The sequence below is a fragment of the Pristiophorus japonicus genome, chromosome 24 (genome assembly GCF_044704955.1).
Source record: "Pristiophorus japonicus isolate sPriJap1 chromosome 24, sPriJap1.hap1, whole genome shotgun sequence".
Lineage (NCBI taxonomy): Eukaryota > Metazoa > Chordata > Chondrichthyes > Pristiophoridae > Pristiophorus > Pristiophorus japonicus.
The window spans coordinates 32,742,864-32,762,900 of record NC_092000.1 but is presented as its reverse complement, the minus strand read 5'-3'; the positions used below and the strand labels follow the sequence as shown (position 1 = coordinate 32,762,900).

At 49.9% G+C, this 20,037-nt stretch overlaps 1 protein-coding gene across 6 annotated transcripts in view; it reads left to right on the top strand.

Moving 5' to 3' along the window:
• Positions 1–18,559, top strand: part of LOC139237998 (zinc finger protein 79-like) — a 48,420-nt gene extending 29,861 nt beyond the window's left edge. For 3 of the 6 annotated variants that reach the window (XM_070867388.1, XM_070867387.1, XM_070867389.1), the window contains exon 3: positions 1,166–3,346. In XM_070867388.1, coding sequence (XP_070723489.1) covers positions 1,166–1,880 — 715 coding nt within the window. In that variant the 3' untranslated portion in view covers positions 1,881–3,346. Of the gene's footprint in view, positions 1–1,115; positions 3,347–15,784 lie in introns of those variants that run through there. The other 3 variants (XR_011588555.1, XR_011588554.1, XM_070867392.1) reach the window with 2 other exon arrangements.
• The last annotated feature ends 1,478 nt before the right edge of the window (positions 18,560–20,037 follow it).

Sequence of the window (20,037 nt, the reverse complement as noted above, 5' to 3'; positions counted from 1 at the left end):
AGCCTCATGGTCTATGCCGTAAAAATGCCCCACCGTACAAGGTGGTTCCACATAAACCAGTGAAAACTTTTCAGCAGCTAAACGTAAGGGACAGCCAAAAGCAGTAAACCGTATTAAAGACAGGGACCCCCAACTAGCAGACCCCGACTGTGGAAATCCCACAGGGGACGTGTCAGACCCACAGACTGCACCTAGAGGGGCGGTGGACTGTGTTACTGGAGGAGCTGTCCCCCCAATCATTTGGGACTTGGACGCACCCCCAGCAGCCGGAGCCTTAAGAAGGTCTCCCCGCACACCACGGCCAAAGACACCGTGGTCACCAGCGCCCCAATTTAAATGGTTCAGCCCCAGGAAAGGGACCAGCTGCAAAAGGGTACCTAAGGTCAGGGAACAGCCTGCAAGCAGGGACCCCCAGCCGGTAGCCTCGAGCAATGAGGGACCCCCAGAAGAGATAGTGGTGGACCAGCCACCAATTGGAAGTCCCCAGCCCGCAGCCCTCGACCAGGCAGAACCCCCAGGGGACAAGATGAACCATGCAGCCACCCCCAAAGGAGCGGTGTGCTGCAGCACCGGAGGGGACGTTCCCCCGATTGTGTGGGACTCAGATCCACGTCCGGTCAGGACACTCCGGGTCCTGCGGTACAGGCCGACTTACTACCAGTCCCGCTGGAAACCCAGAGGCCAGAGGAGAAAAGAGAAGGACAGGAATTAACCTGGCCACCCGGAGACGGGTGGCAGATGTACTTTCTAAATGCTTTTATGAATTTAAGTATGTTTAGTAAGGATCTAGCATAGTGTAGGATTATCTGTGTAATGATAGGAACATATGTAATAGTTATTGGGGAAAACATGTAAAAGCCCATCCAAGGGTAAGAGAAAGAATACACCTGTGCAGCTATTAAAAGAGGCACAGGCTGAGTAACACCCGGGAGTAGGAAGAATCTACCGGTATAGCTATTAAAGGAGCTAGATAAGTGTAAAACGGCTGTGAGACAAAAGTTAAAGGCAGACACCAGTTCCATAGGGAACCGAATAAGACATCCAGTCAATTAAAGTTTGTATTGTGTGTCTGAGAAGAAATGAGCCCAAATTGGAACTGGGTCATCTTTGTCAAGCCGGAGAGCTTTTCTCAGGGCTGGACAATCTGTTTTATGTGCCCCTACAGGAAAGAGAACAACATGAGAAGGGTCCTGTTCCTGCTGGCCCTGATAAGGATGAGCAGCGGCGGCCGAGGAGCTGTGGAAGAATCCCTCATTTATGGGTGCTCAGGAGAGAGAGCACCGATCGTGACCGCAGGGGGCGGCACACCAGGTGTGGAAGAGCTCGCCGTTTACGACCACAAGGGAAGGTGGCCAGGGTTGATGGGATCTAATTCTACTCGCTACTCCAGCCAGGAAGGGTTTACCTACAGGGGAGACCTCAGTTCCATGCCCCGGATACGGATCGTCGCCCGAGTCAGTGTTACGGAGGGAAAACATGTATGTTTGACTTGCAACGGAAAGATTCCCCTGGGAAGATGGTCATGGCTCAGAAAACTCAGCAAGGACGCGTGGGATCAGGAATCGGACTGGGAAGGACTCGGTAATGATACGTACCGCACCATTACGGGGACACGGGGAGGAGTAAAAGTGTGTTGGGACAAGTGGTGGGAATCTGAACAGGGAATTTACGTTTGCTTGTGGGGATCAGAGAACATTTGCCCCGCAGGCATATCAATCGCCTTTGCTAGGCAATGGCAAGATGAAGGGGAAAGGATAGGGTGGGACTCCAGCCTACACGTGTGTGCGGTCCCACACTCCCCACTCCCAATTAACGCCACCGAACTAAGAGCACACATTAAGAAACCTACCTGCCCACAACCCTGCCAATACGCACAATAATAGAAAGTTCTACCACCACCAAGGGACCAGGGAAATGATTAGTATTGGTACCGACCGAAAAGGTGTTATACCAGGGGGTACACTATGCAGTAGCTTCAGTAATTTTAAACCTTACCGAGGTACACTTACCTGCATGGTGTCTGAAGGAAACAGGGCTGCTATACCAGGTCCTACTTAGAGAAATGTTCAAGACATTTTACAAGTTAGACTTTGGGAATGTAGACAAAGCAGATTTATACACCCTAAACGCTAGGGACACCATGGGCTCGGGGAGACCTAGAAGGGGCATTATAAATGAAATTTTTACTGCCTATACAGTACAGGAACCTCTGTAATAAACAGCCTAGATGATATAGAACTGCAAACGCAGATAAATGGTCTAAAGAACCAATTGAGGAAAATTCTGAAACAGGAGAACACAGTAATAGGCTCAGAGCTACACACGGACCAGGCTATGACTGTCGATTTAAAAGAAATTGTGGCTGAGCTGGAAAAACATGCACAGATAGTGAATGCACTCATACAGGAGGATAGAAACACTTTGGACCAGGCTGCACAGAACGAGGTGTGCGTGCTGTATGGGGCATGGTTGTTGGGCGAGGGCCGCAACAACCTGGAGGATTTAAAACAAGGTTCAGTCCTCTCCTGGATCAGGAACAAGCACCTCGCAGCCCTCCACCCGTACAGCAATTCACTAAGCCCATGCCAACTCCGCCTAGCCTCTGAAGCCTACCCTGTCCCAGTAGACTGTGGGAAATCTAACCACACCATTATGGGGATAGTACTAAGGATGCCGATCATGGGTGAGACAGCCCGACCCGCACCGGTATACTGGGTGGAAAACATTGGAGTTATTCAGGAAGGTGCCCACATTCGTTTCGCAGTGGTCCCACGCTATGTCATAAAGTGGAGCACGCTGTAACGGGTACTGACCTCGTAATACTGTGTCCCCAGCACTTGAGTGCCCATTCAAAGTCATAGGTCCCAAGTTTCCACATGATTTGCTCCTGATTTTTAGGAGCAACTGGTGGAGAATGGAGTATCTTAGAAATCGCAATTCTCCACATTTAAGTTTTCTGCAGTTCTAGTCAGGTAGAACAGTTTCACTTTGGAACAGAATTTTATTTTCAAAAGGGGGCGTGTCCGGCCACTGACGCCTGATTTGAAAGTTTCCACAGTGAAAACGTACTCCAAACTAACTTAGAATGGAGCAAGTGAAGATTTTTGTAGGCCTGAAAAAACCTTGTCTACACATTAAAAAATCAGGCGCAGGTTACAAATTAGGCGTCCGGAACGAGGAGGGGGGGGGAGGGAAGTCATTACATTCTACAATAAATCCTTAGTTATACTTATACAAATATTATACAAATAATTCCAACCTGAATAAACATTTATAAGCAAAGTAAAGATTAAATAAACCATGTTCCTACCTGTGTGAAAGTGCTTCAGGCAGGCCTTTCAGGCAGGGAGAAGGCTGCAGGAAGCCTCACAAGTTGAGGCAGCCGTTCCCGACGGCAGGGGGGTGGGGGGGGGGGAAGGCAGTAAGGGCCCGACTGACGGCAGGGGGGGGAGGTGGAGGCAGTAAGGGCTCGACTGACGGCAGCGGGGGGAAGGCAGTGAGAAGGCTGCAGGAAGCCTCAGAAGTTGAGGCAGCCGTTCCCGACGGCAGAGGTGGGGGAGAGGGAGGCCCCCCTGCCGTCGGGAAACGGCTGCCTCAACTTCTGAGGCTTCCTGCAGCCTTCTCACTGCTGCAAGAAGCCTCAGTGCTGATCATGGAAAGGCAATGTGGTTTTATTAAAAAATTTTAAAAATTGAACAGCTACAAAGAACTACAAAAATGGCCGAGTGCCAATGTTTCCTTCACACTGCACGTGCGACAACGCTCCGACGCGCACGCGCAGGGTTGCCGGCACGAAAAAAACTCATTTAAATGGTACCCGCCCCCTCCTACTTACAAAATCGGCGCGAGTGGTAGGCTCCGCCCCTGGGCGCCGCGTCAAGCTGACATCGAGCTGCAAAGCGCTCGAGAATAGCGCGTTTTTTTTCAGGCGCCGTTTTCGGCGCGAAAAGCGGGCGCCCAGCTCGGAGGGGCACCTGTTTTGCCGCGTGTGGAAACTTGGGGCCATCGTGTGGTTTAAAGCTGCTGGCGCACAGCCTATTAATTATACCATAGAGGTAATGGCACAAGACCTTGTCCCTCCACAGGTAGCATACATAGGGGCTGGGACATATTGTGTCACCACCAGTCGCTCCACTACCAGCATGGACACTTCTGGTGTCCGGTGATTGACAGCAGTTTTTGCTTCAAATCTGAGGCATCAGTTCAAGTGGCCCAGGAACGGATTGTCTCCATTCCTGAACCCTCCACTGTCCACCTCACTGTGAGAGAAAACATTACAAACCTGCAGGATTATGTTGTACATTTTGCCTATGTAATTCCCCCTCTACCCGAACATCTTACCGCTCTGCTAAGAGCTGTAATAATCTCGCAAAAACATTTGTATACTCTAGAACAGAAAGCAATTGAGATAGGGAGAAAGATTCTCGAGATCACAATTCCGCCTTGGTGGGACATTTTCAGAAATATCGAAGTCTCAGTCTGGATCAGAAACGCTTCCCACACTTTTAACTTGCGATTATTCTTTACTTATGATGTCTCACTTGCTGAGTGAAACACAGAGGCCGTCAGGTCAGGCACCAAAGGGTGCTGCACGCTCCCTGGCCGAACTTGGGAATCGCGCAGGGAGGGGTGACACCATACTACCATTTTTAATTTGTGTTTAATTTTACCTGCTGTGGAACGCAAATATCGGGTGTTGTAAGAGCATTACTTAAGATAGTGTTTGACTATGTACTTTTTATTTTTACTGTACTAAAAGTTGTGTTTGACTATATATCGTTATTTTACTGTGAAAACAAAGTAAAGGAGGGCCGTCGGACTCTTCTACGCTGTGACCGAATTGTAATGACTGTATTCGCCTGTAAACTGCATTGCATTTCAAAGGGGGATGCACGTTAATGTTTAGCTAGGTAAATATGGAGAAGGTTGACTCTCGGGAAGTCAGGAATTTTGCTCACCTAGCATGACACTCAATGCAGAGTGTCACGGGGGGGACTGTAGAAGGGCAACATTCGTGGGAACCCCCCCCCCCCCCACAGTGTTTGGACTCATTGGAAAGGAAATTTAATTTGGAACTATCTCCCAGAAAATTTGAAATCCTAAAGTGCACTTGGAAGAAACTATGAACTTTAATCGAATTTGGGATTTTACAAAGCAGATTGAACCTGCGTGGGCATGGCTAAGGAACTATCCCTCAAAGAAGCCAGTTTGATTCTTGAAATTGCCTGGGGCATTGAGACTAAAGTAAATTGTCTGGAAAATGGATACTCGAAAACCCTTCTCCACAAGAGACATTAACATTGCAACAATTAACTCAGAGATGGCCAGTCATCAACCTGAACCTGGAAAGCCATTTTCAGCCTATGCATAAAAACAAAAGGCCCACTCTAGCCTGTATGCAAAAACCAAGCACAAAAGAACATTGCGATTGCCAAGCTAATATTTCCATCAAGAAACAGATTTAGAAGATCAGCCCCACCCAAGACATATTAACTTTTAACGAGCCTGCCAACATATGACAAAGAATTCTCGGGCCCGCCAAAATTAAACAAAGAATTCTGGACTGATTTGGCACGAAGATTAGGACAGCCCAAACAGTATAACTGGGCCTCTGTTTTAACAAAGGGTATGCTTTGCTTTGCCCTTATGCTATTGCTGCTTATGCTATTACTTCTCCAGCCCCGACATCCTGAAATCGAAAAGGAAGGAAGAACATCACTATTGCGGCAGCACCGACCACAGCCAACGTGGTACCACTAAAACCACCGTGATTGACCAACCTCGAAACAAAACTTCACAAGGAAGAAACCAAAGAATCGAAAGTTTCCACTCTACAATCTAGGCCTGACTACCAACAAGTGAAAACGTTACCTAAAAGGACTTTGAAACCTATTTCTAACGAAAGAAAATGGGTACTTATCCCACAAATCCAAAACGCGCCCTACCGCATCAGCGGACTCAACCCAACTGAATGCGCAATAAGATGTCCTCTCCGATGTTCGGGGTACCGCAAGCAGAACCTACAGAATCCAACGAACCCTGAAACCGCGAACTACGCTAACTGACCAGAAAATATTGGTAAGCATAGTCGCTGTCTGCTCTGGAGTCTATCCTAGCCAGTATTAGGTATTTGGGAGGTGGGAGGTGTAATTTTCACTGCAACCCCTTTGAATGTGTGATGCACTGTTCTTTATTAGTTTAATTATAAGTGTGACATTGTATTTTCTTATCCTTAATAAAATCAAAGTTCTTTTGCACCAAGCCAGTGGTCTCTTGCATTTTATCACATCCCCCAAATAAATCCAGAGTCTAGAACCCAAGGGAGTGGGAGCGATTCGAACCGCTCAAGTAGGTCAGAGGTGAACCTGACCCCCGTGACCACCCCTTATACAGCCTCTTGCAGGAAACCAACTGCTGATGGCATCATCCCGGCCTTGGGCTTCAATGGGGGCACCGCACGCCCCTGCCCACTTTGCAGGTGAGAAACAGGCAGCCGGCAGTCGAACGTTGCCTCCTCTCGGTCTGTGGAGGATCAATCCAGCTTGGGAATTCGGCTCTTTGAATATTAGCACACAAACCTTTAACAAGTTTGGATGAATTCCCTTCATTGTGTTTGCAGTGGAGCTAACTGGTGTGCTTTAACCAAGTTCATTGGTCTGCTGTGATGTGTTGGCCCTGTAATATACACAGAGCATGAAAACCTTTAGTGTTGTGACTTTCTCTTAATGGCCTAGTTAGAATGCAGAACTCGCTATCACAAGGAATGGTTGAGGTGAATAGCTTCGATGCATTTAAGGGGAAGCTGGATAAGCACATGAGGGAGAAAGCAATAAAAAGCTATGCTGATGGGATGAGATGAAGTCGGGTGGGAGGAGGTTCATGTGGACCAGGTACCAGAAGGTACTTTGGGGGATAGTCATCGCCGAGGTCCCTCGAGGGTCGGCGGGGGGCAAATGGATGACGTACACTGCCAATCGGGGCGGCAGCGGGCGGGAAGTCTCATTCTCGGCGGCAGAGGTGCTTGCCGCCCAAGTGCCTCCGAGGATGGAGTCGGGCCCACGGAGGGTCGAAGACCTGAAAAAAAATCAACAGTAAACAATAAAAAAACTATTGGAAGACCTTCAGGGGACCCCATCCAGGTCAGTCGCTGTTGAAAATTAAAAAAAAATGTTCACTTAGCTTTTTTTCAGTTCTTCCTACTCACCGTCGGGGACAGACCAGCCTCCTCACAGCGGTCCATCCCCGTTCTGGCAACGACTCCCGCCCACAGGAATCTGGGAGCTCGGCGGGTGGGAGGTCAGTTGCGCCACTCGGCTGTCCGCTGACATCAGCGGGCGGTTCCCGCCGGCTCTCCCCTCCCGCTCGCTCCAGGCCACCCCGAAAGTGGCACTGGGCAGATCTTCAGGAGAAATGTCAGTGGCAGTGGGGGGCGAGATGATGAATTTCGGCCCCTATGTAATTCTTTATTATTCTCCTGTAAAACACAGCTGACAGATGTACCAAGAAACCAGTTAAAGGATGGCCATGTGTGAAGCCCATGGAAGAGAAGTTTGACATTTACTTTTTTTTTGTTCATTCATGGGATGTGGGCGTCGCTGGCAAGACCGGCATTTATTGCCCACCCCTAATTGCCCTTGAGCAGGTGGTGGTGAGCCGCCTTCTTGAGCCGCTGGAGTCCGTGGGGTGAAGGTGCTCCCATGGTGCTGTTAGGGAGGGGGTCCCAGGATTTTCACCCAGCGACGATGAAGGAATGGCAATATATATCCAAATCAGGATGGTGTGTAACTTAGAGGGGAAATTGTAGGTGGTGGTGTTCTCATGCGCCTCCTGCTCTTGTCCTTCTAGTTGGTAGAGTTTGTGGGTTTAGGAGGTGCTGCCGAAGAAGCCTGGGTGAGTTGCTGCAGTGCATCTTGTAGATGGTACACACTGCAGCCACAGTGCGCCAGTGGTGGAGGGAGTGAATGTTTAAGGTGGTGGATGGGGTGCCACTCAAGCGGGTTGCTTTGTCCTGGATGGTGTTGAGCTTGTTGGAGCTGCACTCATCCAGGCAAGTGGGGAGTCTGACCTGTGCCTTGAAGATCAAGGAGAGGTTTTGGGGAGTCAGGAGGTGAGAATACCCAGACTCTGACCTGCTCCCCTCCCTTTCCCTCAGGGGGGGAGGTGAGGGAGAGAGTGGGGAGGAAGAGGGTGTGCAGGGAGGGAAGGGGAGTGGAGGAAGTGAGAGGAGGGGAGGTGCAGGAGTGTAGAGGGGCGGAGGGAGGGGAATGGAGGGAGAGGGAGGGAAGGGGAGTGGAGGGGCGGGAGAGGGAAGGGAGGGATGGAGGGAGGCAGGGGAGGGAAGGGAAGGGAGGGGAGGTGAGGAGAGGGAGGGGAGCGGAAGGAGGGGAGTGAGTGGGAGGGGATGGGTGGGAGGGAGGGGAGGGGCTGGAGAGGGAGAGGGGAGGAAGGGGAGGGAAAGGTGAGGAAGGGGAGGAGATAAGGGGAGGAGAGATGAGGACGGGGAGGAGAGGGGAGGGAGAAGATGAGGTAGGAGGGGAGGTGCGAGGGGGAGGAGGGGAGGGATGGTGAGAGAGAGGAGGAAGAAGGGACAGGAGGGGCAACAAGGGAGGGAGTGAGGGGAATGGATGGAGAGGTTGGAGAGTGGAGGGGAGCAGAGGGGATGGAGCAGGAGGGGAGGTTAGGGAGAGGAAGGGGCAGGGGGGGAGGGAGGGGAAGGGTTGGAGAGGGTGGGGATGAGGGAAGTGGAGGGGAGGGCAAGGAGGTGGAGGGGGAGGGGAGGTGAGGGAGAGGTGATGAGGGAGAGGGAGGAGAGGCAGAGGGAAAGGAGGGGGGGAGGTGAGGGAGGGAGCGAGGGGAGGGGTGGTGAGAGAGAGGAGCAGGGGAGGGGTGGGATGAGAGTGGAGAGGAGTGGAGGGACGGGAGGGTGAGGGGAGAGGAAGTGGAGTGGAGGGAGGGGAGGAGCGGGAAGGAAGGGGCTGGAGGGGAGGGAGAGGATGGAGAGGGAGGGAGGGTGGGAGGAAGGGAAGGGGAAGAAAGGGAGAGGGATGGGAGGGAAGTGAGGGAGGGGAGGGGGGAGGGAGGGAGGGGAGAGGAGATGCGGGATGGGGAGGGAGGGGAGTGGAGGCAGAAGGTGAGGAGGGAGGGAAGGCGAGTGGAGTGGAGGCGAGGAGAGATAAGGGGAGGGGAGGGAGGGAAGGAAAAGAGAGGGCGGTGAGGGAGTGGAGTGGAGGGGAGGAAGGGGATAGAGAGGGAGGGGAGGTGAGAGAGAGGGAGGGGAGGTGAGGGAAAGGGAGAGATGGGGAAGTGAGGGAGGGAGGTGAGAGGAGGGAGAGGGTGGGGAGGGTTGGAAGGGGAGTGGAGGGGAGGAGAGGGAGGGGAGGGAGGGGTGACGGAGGGAGAGGGGGGAGGGGAGGGAGTGCGAGGGGGTAGTGGAGGGAGGGAGGCGGAGGGGAGGGAGGCCAGGGTAGGGAGAGGGAGGGTAGGGAGAGGGAGGATAGGGTGAGGGAGGGGGAGAGGAAGGGGAAGGAGAAAGAGGAGAGGGGAGGGCAGGTGTAGGGAGAGGGTGGTGAGGGAGGGCAGAGGAGTGGAGGGGAAGGAGAGGATGGAGAGGGAGGCGAGGTGAGGAAGAGCGTGGGGAGGTGAGGGAGAGGGAGCTGAGGAGAAATGAGGGAGGGAGGGGAGGGATGGAAGGGGAGTGGAGGGGAGGGAGAGGGAGGGGAGGCAGAAGGAGGGAGAGGGACGGAGGGGAGGGAGGGGAGGCCATGGAGAGGGAGGGGAGGGAGAGGGAGGGGAGGGAGAGGGATGGAGGGGGGAGGGAGGGCAGGGGGAGGGAGAGGAAGGGGAGGGGAGGGAGAGAGACGGAGGGAGAGAGAGGGGAGGGTGAGGGAGGGAAAAGGAGGAGAGGGAGGGGAGGGAAAAGGAGAGGAGGGGCAGGCAGGGAGCGGATTGGATTGAGATGGAGGGGAGGGGAGGGAGAGGCTGGGGAGTTGAGGGAAGGGGAGGGAGGAAGGGAGTGGGAGGGAAGGAGGGGAGTGGAGGAGAGGGAGAGGGAGGGTAGGTGAGGGGTGGGATGGAGGGGAGGGGAGGGAAGGGAGCAGGTGGGGAAGGGTGGTGAGGGAGGGGAGGAGGGAGGGAGCGGGAGGGGAGGGAACGGGTGAGGAGGGGAGGTGAAAGTGTGGAAGGTGAGTGGAGGCAATGTGAGGGAGGGAGGGAGGCGAGGGAGCGGGTGGGGAGGGGAAGTGAAGGAGAGGAAAAGGAGGGTAGGGAGGGGAGACGAGGTGGTGTGGAGCAGAGGTGAGGGGGGGGGAGAGGGTGGGGTGGGGGAAGGGGAGGTGAGGAAGGGGAGGAGGGAGGAAGGGGAGGGATGGTGATAGAGAGGAGGAGGGAGAGAGGGGCGGAAAGGGGAGGGAGGGAAGGGGTGGAGGGGATAGGAGGGGAGCGGAGGGAGAGGGAGGGTAGGGGGAAGGGAGCAGAGGGGAGGGGATGGGAGAGGGAGGGGTGTGGAGGGAGGTGAGGGAGAGGAGGGGAGGTGAGGGAGAGGAGAGGCGGAGAGGTGAGGGAGAGGAAGGGGAGTGGAGGGAGAGGAAGGGGAGCGGAGGGAGGGGAGGATAGGTGAGGTCGGGGAGGAGGGAGGGGTGAGAGAGGGAGGGGAGGTGAGGAGAGGGTGGGGAGCGAGTGATGGGGAGTTAAGGGGAGGGGAGGGAGCGGAGGGGATGGAGAGGGAGGTGAGGGAGAGGGAGGGGAAATGAGGGAGAGGGAGGGAGTAGAGGGGAGGGAGAGGGTGGGAAGGGGGAGAGAGAGACTGGGGTGGGAGGTAGGAGAGACTGGAGTGGGGGCGGGGGGGAAGAGAGAGAGACACGGTTGGGGAGGGGTGGGGCCGGGGGGGTGGGAAAGCTCGGTGTGTGTGTTACAAGGGACATCGTTGGAGTGGATGAAATCCAGAAGTCACGACACTGTCACTATTCACTTCATACCCAATAAACCTGTTAACAATCCGCACACAATGCCCCATTTATGGTGGGGAGGGGTAGGGGTGTAAGGTCAAGCACTTGCACTGGGGTAAGCGACATCGGCTGGAACTTGGGAGGCCTTTGTTGGGTTGTTCGAGATCTGTCCTCCATGGCTTCAGAAGTCAGAGTGGATCAAATTACAATTTGCAATGTCAGTCAGAACTTGGGCTGGGCGGTTTCATTTACACATTCCAGAGAAACATCATGATGTGACTTATCCTCCAAGGGGACAAATCAGCAATACGTCATGTGATAATGGAGAGCCAATCAGAGACACGGCGGCCACTTTATTAGTACAAATATTTGTGTCCATTAATTATATACAGCACACTCTCAGCATACGAGTGATTAATGCTCTCTCTGTATCGCAGGAGCCTGGGGTCCCCAGTGTTAACAACCTTCTCTTAGGCAGTTTCGTGGAGTCGAGGTTAACAACTAACCCCCACTCTGCAGAGGAACAACAGCACAGTGTTAACATCTCACAATCTTAACTTTCATTTCCCATCTGCAGTCAGAAAAAGTGCAGCAGGTGTATGAGGTTGGGGAAAATCTATCGCCTTAGACTGCGTTCCACACCATCGGAGACATCCACCCCTCGATTATTTACAGCACACTCCAGCCCATGCAGTCGGGATGGCCATCAATACTAGGGTTGCCAACTCTAATTGGTCTCATTCATGGAGCTTTCATCACATGACTCTCTCCCTCCAAATGGCCCGCCTCCGCACTCTCCCCATTGGTCACCCAACATGTCCTTCCTCGTGGTGTCCGGCCCCACCAGGCCAAACTGGAAAGTGAACACACTCTTCGTTACCCAATTGGACGATTCTTGACTGTCAGTCAAATAGCCTTTTCTTTCCCATCACCAACATTTTTATAAAAGCATTGAAATAATGTTTTTTAATGCCGCTGTGATTTTTCTCCAGGATTGCTCTTAGCATTGCCCAGGAGATTAATCTTCAATTCCTGGAGACTCCAGGACAATCCTGGAGGGTTGGCAACCCTAATCAGTGCTGTAGTGTAAGTGGGCATTACAAACCTTTTCCAGTGTCCCTGATCCCATCCCGCAGGAAATCACCGGAGGCAGCAGTTGGAATAAAGAGAGTGGTGGCCGCAAGTGGTGTCTGGGAAGAGAAAGAACTTGCATTTCTGCAGTAAAATTGGCTTTTCCCCAATTGAAAACAGTCCGAGTGAGATAGAAGGGCAAATATGTGGGCAAATTTCTGAGAAGTCCAAAAACTATAGGGCAGTAATAGTAGGAGATTTCAACTACCCCAATATTAACTGGATAAAATTAGTGTGAAGAGTATAGAGGGTGCAGAATTCCTAAAAATGCATTCAGGAGAACTTTTTTAGCCCGAACAAGGGAGGGGGCGATTCTGAACTTAGTTTTAGGGAATAAAGCTGGGCAGATGGAAGGGGTATCAGTGGGAGAGCATTTTGGTGCTGGTGATCATAACTCAGTTAGATTTAGGGTAGTTATGGAAAAGGACAAAGATAGACCAGGAATAAAAGTTTTTATTTGGGGAAATGCCAATTTTACTAAACTGATTTACCCAAAGTGGACTGGAAACAGCGACTTGAAGGTAAATCAATGTCAGAGGCATTCAAGGAGGAGATCCTGAGGGTTTAGAGCAAGTATGTTCCCTTTAGGAAAAGGATTGGGACTAACAAATCTAGAACCTATGGATGTCAAGGGGCATATAGGGTAGGATATAGAAAAAAAGGGAGGCTTATGATAGATACTGAGGGCTCAATACTGCAGAAACCCTAGGAGTATATAAACGACAGGGGTGAAATCAAAAAGGAAATTAAGAAAAAGAGTGCATGAAAAAAAATATTGGCAAGTAAAATCAGTGAAAACCCAAAGATGTTTTAGTCAGGCCTATTAGAGACCACAAAGGTAATCTGCGTTTGGAGTCGGAAGATGTGAGTGCTGGATCCCTTGCTTTTTGTGGTATATATCAATGATTTAGACTTGAATGTAGGGGGTATGAAGAAGACGTTTGCAGATGATACTGAAATTGGCCATGTGGTTGATAGTGTAGAAGAAAGCTGTAGACTGCCGGTCAGGTGGGCAGAACAGTGGCAAATGGCATTCAATCCGGAGAAGTGTGAAGTAATACATTTTGGTAGGGCTAACAAGGCAAGAGAATACACATTAAAGGTAGGACACTGCGAAGTGGAGAGGAACAGAAGGACCTTGGAGTGCTTGGATAAGAAAGCATACGGGATACTTTATTAGCCGAGGCATAGAATATAAGAGCAGGGAAGTCATGCTTGAACTGTATAAACACGAGTTAGGCCACAGCTAGAGTACTGCGTGCAGTTCTGGTCACCACATTACAAGAAAGATGTGATTGTGTCAGAGACAGTACAGAGGAGATTGATGAGGATGTTGCCTGGACTGGAGAATTTTAGTTATGAGGAAAGAATGGATAGGCTGGGGATGTTTTCTTTGGAGCAGTGGAGTATAAAAATATATACCTTATTGAGGTGTATAAAATTATGAGGGATGTAAATAGAGTGGATACGAAGGACCTATTTCCCTTAGCAGAGGGGTCAACAACCAGGGGGCAGATTTAAAGTAATAGGTTGAAGGCTTTGAGGGGATTTAATGGGACATTTTTTCACCAAGAAGGTGGTGGGGGTCTGGAACTCACTGCCTGAAAGTGTGGTAGAGGCAGAAACCCTGACCATATTTTAAAAGTATTTGGATATGCACTTCAAGTGCTGTAATCTACAAGGCTACAGACCAAGAGCTCGAAAGTAGGATTATGCTGGAAAACTCTTCAGCTGGCACGAACACGATGGGCCGAATGGCCTCCTTCTGTGCTGTAAACTTCTATGATTTCTATCATTCTGCTCCTACACATCCATACTCACACCAACTTGCCTTACACCTCCACCCATCCTTCACTATCTATGTTATCACTTCCCCATCTCACTATCCACACTTCACACGCACCCTCATCCTTGTCCAATCATTCAAACTAACAATACACAAGGACACTTGGGTGCTTTAGTGAATATATGTGTAAAGTTTCTGTTAATTGCTATCAAGTATTGAAATCTTTATTTTCACCACTTTGCCTTCTTGAACAGATTTGTGTGCATTTTTGAATGTGTCTTAGTGAGTTCCAGTGAATGGTAAGGTATAAAGCCCCCAATCCCTCCTCACCTAAAAGGATAGTATGCAGGTACAGCAAGTGATCAGGAAGGCCAATGGTATATTGGCCGTTATTGCAAAGAAGATTGTATAAAAGCAGGGAAGTTTTGCTACAGTTATACAGGGTATTGGTAAGGCCATGCCTGGAATACTGCGTACAGTTTTGGTTTCCATATTTACGAAAGGATATCCTTGCTTTGGAGGCAGTTCAGAGAAGGCTCACGAGGTTGATTCCGGGGATGAGGAAGTTGACTTATGAGGAAAGGTTGAGTAGGTTGGGTCGCTACTCATTGGAATTCAGAAGAATGAGAGGTAATCTTATCGAAACGTATAAGATTATGAGGGGGCTTGACAGGGTGGATGCAGAGAGGATGTTTCCACTGATGGGGGAGACTAGAACGAGAGGGCATGATCTTAAAATAAGGGGCCGCCCATTTAAAACAGAGATAAGGAGAAATTCCTTCTCACTGAGGGTTGTAAATCTGTGGAATTCGCTGCCTCAGAGAGCTGTGGAAACTGGGACATTGAATAAATTTAAGACAGAAATAGACAGTTTTTTAAACGATAAGGGGATAAGGGGTTATGGGGAGCGGGCAGGGAAATGGAGCTGAGTCCATGATCAGATCAGCCATGATCTTATTGAATGGCGGAGCAGTCTCGAGGGGCCGTATAGCCTGCTCCTGTTCCTATTTCTTATGTTCTTATGTACCCCAATCTTGATGAGTGTGAAAGGAATGTCTTGGACATTGTAGGGATTGCTTTATGGTGCCGGTATGGGGTGGTGCCAACCTGGCATGTTATGTGGCAGCCAGGGTGTACAGTGTTAAGTGAAGCAAATCTGAATATACTGCAACCATCGCTGGAGCCCCGGGCAGCAATGTGCATGGGTGATGATGCCCTGTGTCCAGTGCAACATCAGTTGATTGTGGAGAAGGTTGGTGTGGATGTTTGTTCTGCTAGTGTGCCTGGTGATGCTGGTGTTGGGATTCTGAGGACCAAGGTGAGATTTTTACAAGAGCACTGATGCTGATGGAATAAATGGCAGGTGAGGTTGAGATGACAGAAGCGATCTGTCAATGGTGAGAGAGGTTGTATCAATGAGGTGACACTGGATAGAGTTTGCTCCAAACACTTTCTAGCTGCATAAAGGTCAATCTATCTTCTAAATGCAGTAAGCAACTGCTTCTAACTTTTGAAAGTGAAGGCCTATGAAATGGGAGCTTTCATAAACCATTTGCAGCTGTCAGGTTAGTGAATTATTCAATGCTTACACAATACCCGACGTGATAATCTGGGAAATTCGTTAAAAAGCTGGTAAAATGCTAAGTTCATGGTTAAATCCTGCTTAACTATCGTTTAACTATCTTTTAACTATCTAAATTGGCTAACCAGCCACTTGGTGTTGGGTCTGTTCAGGAATGACAGACCCAACACTTGGGAAACTGACAAGGAGGTGGGTTTACAGCGGGACACCGACCTGCTGTCAATCTTTTTGATTTTGACAGCGGACCCGCCTCCAAACCCGCACTCTGAGCGTCGGCAAAATTCCAGCCTTTGTGTCCAACCGTCCATTCATTCTGTTCTATTCATCTCTTTTCTCATTCAGGTTTTGGGCGAGTGGACAGACCAATCAAAACGGAGATGAAGACTGTGCCGTGGCCAAAGAAACTGGAGAATAGCTCGATTGGCCGTGCAGTTCCAGGCATTCCTCCATCTGTGAAAAATCATCATAATGCTATTTTCCTTAACGTTACAGTCAGTGCTAAGTGGAAAGTGAATCTATTTTTAAATGTTCAGTACGTGTACATTGGGCACGCAGCCCTGAGCTAGTATCGGGTGTGTGTGTGACCAGGGCTCTCCTTCCCTCCTCTCCTAACTGCCAAGATCCTAAAGCCCACTGGACACACTCAGTTTTACCACTTTATTTTAATCCAGCAATGCGAAGACCCATATGGTAGAATGTCCCTATTGTCCTGTACTGTGGTGAACCAAATCCAGTTTTCCGGAATGCAGCAAATTGCCAGTGCAGTGTTTGTACACTTATGTCCTGATTCCTCACATGCACAGTGTCAGCTGTGCCTCAGTGGGTAGCATAACTCGCCTGTGAGTCAGACGGTTGTGGGTTACCATCCCTCTACAGGAATTGGAGCACATGAATCTAGGCTGACATTCCAGTGCAGTACTGAGGGAGCACTACAGTGAGACGTTAAACCGAGGCTCCGTCTGCTCTCTCAGAGGGACGTATAACATCCCATGGCACTATTTTGAAGAAGAGCTGGGGAGTTATCCACAGTGTCCTGGCCAATATCTATTCCTCAAACAAAACAAAAACAGATTGTCTGGTCATTATCACGTTGCTGTTAGTGACTACACATTGGCTGTAAATCGCTTTGAGACGTCCGGTGGTCATGAAAAGATGCGATATAAATGCAAATCTTTTATATCTCCAGTTCAGGCCCATTGAAACAAAGCTGCTCTGGGAATCTCAAACTTTGTTTGGAATTGTTGATATGTGTCCTCCTCCTTTGAGAATGTAATGGGTTTTCAACAGTTCCTGCTCTCTTCAGCCCTCAGAGTGTGGACAGAAAAGTCTATGGCCTTGACTTCATTCAAATCAAATCACCCAATCACTCCACCCCACATCCCTGGCAAAAGAACCAGAGGTGACATGTGAAGATATTTTTGTTACACAATGAGTTGTTGTGATCTTGAATGCACTGCCTGAAAGGGTCGTGGAATCAGATTCAGTAGTAACATTGTAAAACGAATTGGATCAATACTTCAAGGGAAAACATTTATAGGGCTATGGGGAAAGAGCAGGGGAGTGGCATTAATTGCATAGCGCTACCAAAGAGTCGGCACAGGCACGATGGGCCGAACAACCTCCTTACGTGCTGTATCATTCTATGATTGTATGATTGCATGAAATCTGATCCTAGACAGGCAAGCTGCCAGCCCAGGTCCATCCCCCTCCGCGTTTGCTGCCGTACTTCCTCTCGCCCCTTCCTGCTCCCCCTCTGCCTCCCACCTTCCTCTCCTCCTCCAACCAACTTTCGACTCACCTCCACCTCTTAGCTCTCCCTCCGCAACTGCCCCTCTGCCCCACCTCCCAATCCTCCTCCCCTGCCGAGGAGCCGTGAGCCGGCCGAGTGTCGGAGGCTGACGGGATTGTTCAGGCCGCGACTGGCGAGCTGACTGACTCCCAGCTCACCGTGTTAGAGCGAGTGAGGCCAGAGTTCCAATTCTGATTGAGCCACAGGACGCCGAGACCAGCTCACAAACCAACCACTTCACCATTTTTTGCCAGTTTCTCAGCCGTGTCTCTCCTTGCAGCTAATGGACACTGCCCATATTAAACCACACGGCTGGTACAATTTGATCCCTTGACCCTCTGACACACAGCAATGCAGTAAATATAAGAACATAAGAAATAGGAGCAAGTGTAGGGCGTACAGCACATCGAGCTGCTCCGTGATTCAAAAAGATCACGGCTGAACTTCTACATTAAATCCACTTTTCCACACTATCCCTATACAGGTATCTCTTGATTCCATTTGTGCCCAAACATCTATCGATCTAAGGCAAGTATATCGTTCCTTAGGTAACGAGACAAAAACTATACACAGTATTCCAGGTGTGGTCTCACCTATATAAGCAGGACCTCCTTACTCTTATAGTGCAAACCCCTTGCACTAAGCGCTAACATACCATTTACTTTCCCAATTGCTGCAGTACCTGCAAATTAACTCGTGATTCGTGTACACGGATCCCTAAATCCCTCTGAATACCAGTATTTACTAGTCTCCCACCTCATAAAAATATTCTGCTTTTCCATTCTTCCCACCAAAGTGAATAATGTCACAGTTCCCCACATGTGACAGGTTAAAGATCTGTCCATTTCCAGATCTTGTGAATCTTCAATGATTCTCTGCCGTGGCTGGTGAGAAGCACCTCCCAGTGAGGGAGTGAGGCAGAGATTTGAGCAGATCCATGTCCCTGGTCAGTACGTTCATGCTGCACTCAAGGGAACTGTCAGACCTCTGTTTATGTGGGTCGATTAACAAATGATAAAGACACAAAGTCCAACCTCATTAAAGAAATGTTCAATATTGAGTGCTGGGCAATACATCACCCATCCTTCTGCTTGTGGCATTTGCAATCGTCTCATCAGGAATCCTGCAGTGAGACTCTCGCAATTTGTGCCTTGAAGGTGTGTGAGCTGCTCCCCTGGTTTCTGGGAGGCCACCTGGTACCTGGGCCACCTAATTAGATTGATGGGCCTGTAACTGCAAGATCATGTTCCAGTACTTTAGGGTATTATAATCTTTGTGATATCTGCTGCTTGCTTTATCTTGTTTCTGATAACCTTAATTCTTAATAAACGTGATTTGCATTTCTGAATTAGTGTGTTACTTATCAGCAGTCAGAGGGATCACGGAGGTATGGTGAGATTCTTGCTTTTGCTAATGTCCATCTTAATCGTACAAGGGATTCATTGTTCACCCTGAGGCCTGCAACCCCAGAATAATTCGTACACCAGGTCATGTTTCAGTCCAGAGGGAGTAAATAATATATTCTGAATTGAGTATGAGAAAAATTGTCTGAAGCGAGATTGAATCTGTTATATATGTAAACTGTACCAATGTGTAAGACTTGCCATCAGGGGGTGCACTTGTGTCACCGGCACACACTGGGCAAGCAGGTATAAAAGGCAGTCTACCATGCTGCTTCCCCACTCTGGAGTTACATTAAAGAGACCAAGTTCACAACAGCTTGAGCTTACAGCATACAGTCTTGTGGAGTTATCCTGAACATAACAATTGGAGACGAGTAACAGATCACGAACTTTCACGCGGTTATGGCTGCTGTTGATATTCTTGAGAGATTTGTTGAGGGTGATGATTGTGAAGCCTTCGTTGAGCGTCTTGAGCAGTACTTCATGGCCAAGGAGCTGGATACGGAAGAGACCGCAGTCAAGAGCAGGGGGATTCTCCTCACTGGTTGCGGGTCCATGATATATGGCCTCATCAAAAATCTGCTAGCACCAACGAAACCAACAGAGAAGACAATTGAAGAGTTGTGCACACTGGTTCGGGAACACCTCAAGCCGAAGGAGAGCATCTTAATGGCCAGGTAACGCTTTTATACACACCATCGTCATCAACCTAAGACGCCTTGCGGGACCGTGCGTATTTGCTGGATTTTTGGGGGAAATGTTGCGGGATTTTATTCTTGCTTGGAAGCGGCAACAAGATCATTCTTCACAAACTGCTGTCTGCTGAATCCCTAGATCTGAGCAAGGCCATCACAATAGCCCAGGCTTTCATGTCCATGAACGATAACTCTAAACAGATATCTTTGCAGCATCGAAGCTCACCGGCAAGTACTGTGCATAAAATAATGCCTTCAGCTGACAGAACTGGACGTGGCAGGGCCCACACGCCTGCAGAGGCCAGACCTAGGATGAATCAGAGTCCGCCGTGGGGCGTGAATGCAAATCCATTGACACCATGTTGGCGCTGCGGGGGTAATCATCGAGCCCATCAATGTCGATTCAAGTACTATGTGTGCAAGGGCTGTGGAACAATGGGGCACCTCCAGCGAATGTGCAGATGCGCTGCGACTCACCACGTGGCAGAATCGGCAGAAGATGACCGATCCGGCGCGGATCACGCTGAACAAGTAAGAGAGGCAACTCAACCCGAGACTGAAGAGGAAGTGTATGGGGTACACACCTTCACCACCAAAAGCTTTCCGATAATGTTAAAAGTCAAATTAAACGGCATTCCAGTTTCCATGGAATTGGACATGGGGGCGAGTCAGTCAATTATGAGCCAGAATTTTGAGAAACTGTGGGCA